The sequence below is a fragment of the Quercus lobata genome, chromosome 4 (genome assembly GCF_001633185.2).
Source record: "Quercus lobata isolate SW786 chromosome 4, ValleyOak3.0 Primary Assembly, whole genome shotgun sequence".
NCBI lineage: Eukaryota > Viridiplantae > Streptophyta > Magnoliopsida > Fagales > Fagaceae > Quercus > Quercus lobata.
The window spans coordinates 76238816-76242266 of record NC_044907.1 but is presented as its reverse complement, the minus strand read 5'-3'; the positions used below and the strand labels follow the sequence as shown (position 1 = coordinate 76242266).

Here is a 3451-nt window from a genome sequence, read left to right as displayed (position 1 = left end):
GATTTCAGGTCGGACATATACAACAATAATCAACCCCGTAGAGACTTTGCTGGGCAGTCAGGGTCAAGTGCTACCCAGGTGGTTGGCACAGTGTTTAGGGAACCAGTGCATCAAGTCATGGAAAAGATTAAGAATGAGTCATTCTTTTAATGGCCAAATAAAATGAGAGGAGACCCTATGAAGCACAATCAAAGCCTTCATTGTCAATACCACTAGGAGCGAGGACACACTACAAAAGATTGCAAAATTTTGTGGAATCATCAGGAACAGCTAGTCAGAGGTGGAAAGTTAAAGCAATTTCTACTTCATCCTAGTGGGCAAAGTGGTCAGGCATGATCCAGATCTCAAAGAGATACTTCTTCAAGGCCACCTTTGGGCACAATTCATGTCATCTTCACTACTCTAGGGAGAACTAGTTCTCACCCCTCTAGGGTGATGTTTGTAGCTCGGCCACCTGTCGAGGACCTTAACTCTAAGCCAAAGAGGGCTAGGATAGAGATCCAACTAGCATTGAGTTTCTTGGATGAGGATAAGGTTGGAACCATACAACCATATGATGATGTCTTGGTGGTCACCCTTAGGATAGGGGGGTATGATGTGAAGAGGGTGTTGGTGGATCAAGATAGCGGGGCAAAGATTTTGTACATTGATTTGTACAAAGGGCTAAACTTGAATCTTGAGGATTTGACAGCTTATGATTTACCTTTGTTAGGCTTTGATGGGAAAGTTGTTGTTCCAAGGGGTCAGATTAGACTACCTGTGCAAGTAGGTTTAAAAGTGGTAGAGGCGGACTTCATTATGGTGGATGCTTATTCTTCTTACACAACTATTATGGTCAGACCCTGGCTTTATGACCTAGGAGCCGTTTCTTCCACTTTGCATTTGAAAATGACATATCCGTCTAGGGACCAAATTAAGGAGCTGGTTGGAAGCCAGTCCGTGACTAGGCAATGCTTGGTGGCTGCAATAATGCATCAGCCCGAAGTTAAGTCCTCGGCCTCTGTTGAGAGGGGTTTATAGAAATCAAGGACTCTAGTGTTATCTATAGACGTGCTGTCAAAAGGAGAAAAGTGTGAGAAGTTAGAAAAAATTGTTATTCATGATGATTTCGTAAAGTCCTTTCAGGTCAGAGCTCAGCTGTCTCCTCGAAAGAAGGAAGAGTTGATAGTGTTTCTCAAGAGAAATATTAATGTGTTAACATAGAGTGTTTACGAAGCTCCTGGGGTGAACCCAAACTTCATCTGCCATCATTTGAATGACAATCCATCTATCTTCCCCAAAAGGCAACCACCTTAATGCTCATCTAAGGACCATTCCGATGCTATCAAGGACTAAGTGATCATACTTAAGCAAGCCGAGGCTATTAAAGAGGTGTTTTACCCTAAGTGGCTAGCCAATACTATAGTGGTGAAAAAGAAGAGTGGAAAGTGGTGAGTATGTGTTGACTTCATAGATTTGAACAAGGTCTGCCCAAAAGACCCTTTCCCTATGCCTTGGATAGACCAGCTAATGGATGCAACTATAGGCTATCCTCGGATGAGCTTTTTGGATGCTTTCCAGGGATACCATCAAATACCACTAGCTCTGGGTGATCAGGAGAAGAGAGCTTTTATCACTTCTACTAGAAATTACCACTACAAGGTCATGCCATTTGGATTGAAGAATGTAGGGTTTACCTATCAGAGGATGATAACCAGGATGTTTGAACCACAATTAGGCAAAAATATTGAGGTTTATATAGATGATATGGTGGTGAAGAGTAAGGTAGTGTTCGAGCACGTGGGAGACCTCGGGAATATTTTGAAATACTAAGGAGATACAAACTACGCTTCAATGCTTCCAAGTGCTGTTTTGGCATGGGGTCAGATAAATTTCTTGGCTATATGGTCACTCATCGTGGAATTGATGTCAACCTTGATCAGATTAAGGCAATTAATAGTTTGCAGCCACCTTAGAATCCCAAAGAAGTCCAGAGATTAACAAGAATGACTCCCACCTTGAACCAATTTATCTCTCGGTCAGTGGATAAGTGCAGACCTTTCTTCTAGTTGTTGAATAAATGGAAGGGATTTGAGTGGACTAAGGAGTGTGTCTTGGCCTTCCAGTAGCTTAAGGAATACCTTTCTCAGCCACCTGTTATGTTTAGGCCTGAAGTGGATGAGGTTTTGTTTGCTTACATTGTTGTGGCTTCCCATGCCATAAGTTTGGTGCTGATATGGGTTAATAGTGGCGGAGCAAGTCATTGAATGAAGTAGAAGTTCGTTATTTACCACTAGAGAAGGCCATTTTGGTAGTAGTACATGCTACACATAAACTCCCTCACTAATTCCAATCCCACACAAGTGTTGTTTTAATCCAACTTCCTCTTTGATCACTACTCTGGAATGCTGATTACACTGGAAGGATTGCCAAGTGGGGTACGATCCTAGGGGATTTTGATATCAAGTATATACCTCACACCTCTATCAAGGGCCAGGTCCTCGCAGATTTGGTGGCTAAGTTTGCTGAATCCCCATTGGAAAAGGAGGTAGAGAAGTAGGACATGATTGGAAAATCAGTTGGCATGGTCTCATTGAAAGAACCTTTATCCTGGAAGGTATACGTTGACGGTGCAGCAAATCAAAGAGGATCTGGAGTGGGGCTAGTTTTAATATCTCCTAAGAATATCACTATTGAGAAACCTTTAAGATTGATTTCTCAGCCATAAACAATGAAGCAGAATATGAGGCTCTATTGGTTGGAATGGCTATGGTTTAGAAAATGGGAGGAAGAACAGTGGAGGTATTTTCAGATTCAAGGCTAGTTGTAGGCCAAGTATGGGGAGAGTTAGAGGCCAGGGATATGAGAATGTAAGAATATTTAAGTCAGGTCAGGCACTTGCAATTAGGGTTTAAGTCTTTCAACTTACTGCAAATCCCTAGAAGCGGAAATACACATGCTAACTCTCTAGCCATTCTCACAACCTCCTCGATGTAGAGCTTATCTCGGGTTATCCTTGTTGAAGACCTGTGTGAACCTACTAAGATGAAGGGAGAGATTATTCGTATTCATCAAATAAGGGTGGGACCTAGCTGGATGGACTTTATTGTGCTATTCCTTAAAGAGGATATCTTGCTTGAGGGGAAGTCCAAGGTTGACAAAGTGCAGAGAAATGCTCCTCGGTTTTAGCTGTCTGAGGACCAAAAGTTATACAAGTGTTCTTTTTCAGTGGACATATCGGACTACACCTTGTAGGTCAATAGGGGAGACACCCTTTTCAATGACTTATGGAGCTGAAGCTGTGATTCCTCTAGAGACCAAATTCCCAACACTAAAGACGAGTTCTTTCACTCCGAGTAACAATGATGGGCTGTTAGAGAAGAGTTTAGATTTAATTGAAGAGCGAAAAGAAAATGTCATGGTTCAATTGACATATTATCAACATAAGCTCAAGCAAGGGTATGACGCCAAC

General features: G+C 42.1%; 1 protein-coding gene across 1 annotated transcript; it reads left to right on the top strand.

The window, feature by feature from the left end:
* The first annotated feature begins 435 nt into the window (after positions 1-435).
* LOC115985825 lies at positions 436-1020 on the top strand. Its single transcript, XM_031108726.1, has one exon. It carries the CDS (start codon positions 436-438, stop codon positions 1018-1020), a length of 585 nt encoding a protein of 194 aa, XP_030964586.1.
* The last annotated feature ends 2431 nt before the right edge of the window (positions 1021-3451 follow it).

What these genes read in the sequence shown, in the direction of transcription:
- LOC115985825 (XM_031108726.1), top strand. Translation starts at nt 436, where the DNA reads ATGTTTGTAGCTCGGCCACCTGTCGAGGACCTTAACTCTAAGCCAAAG.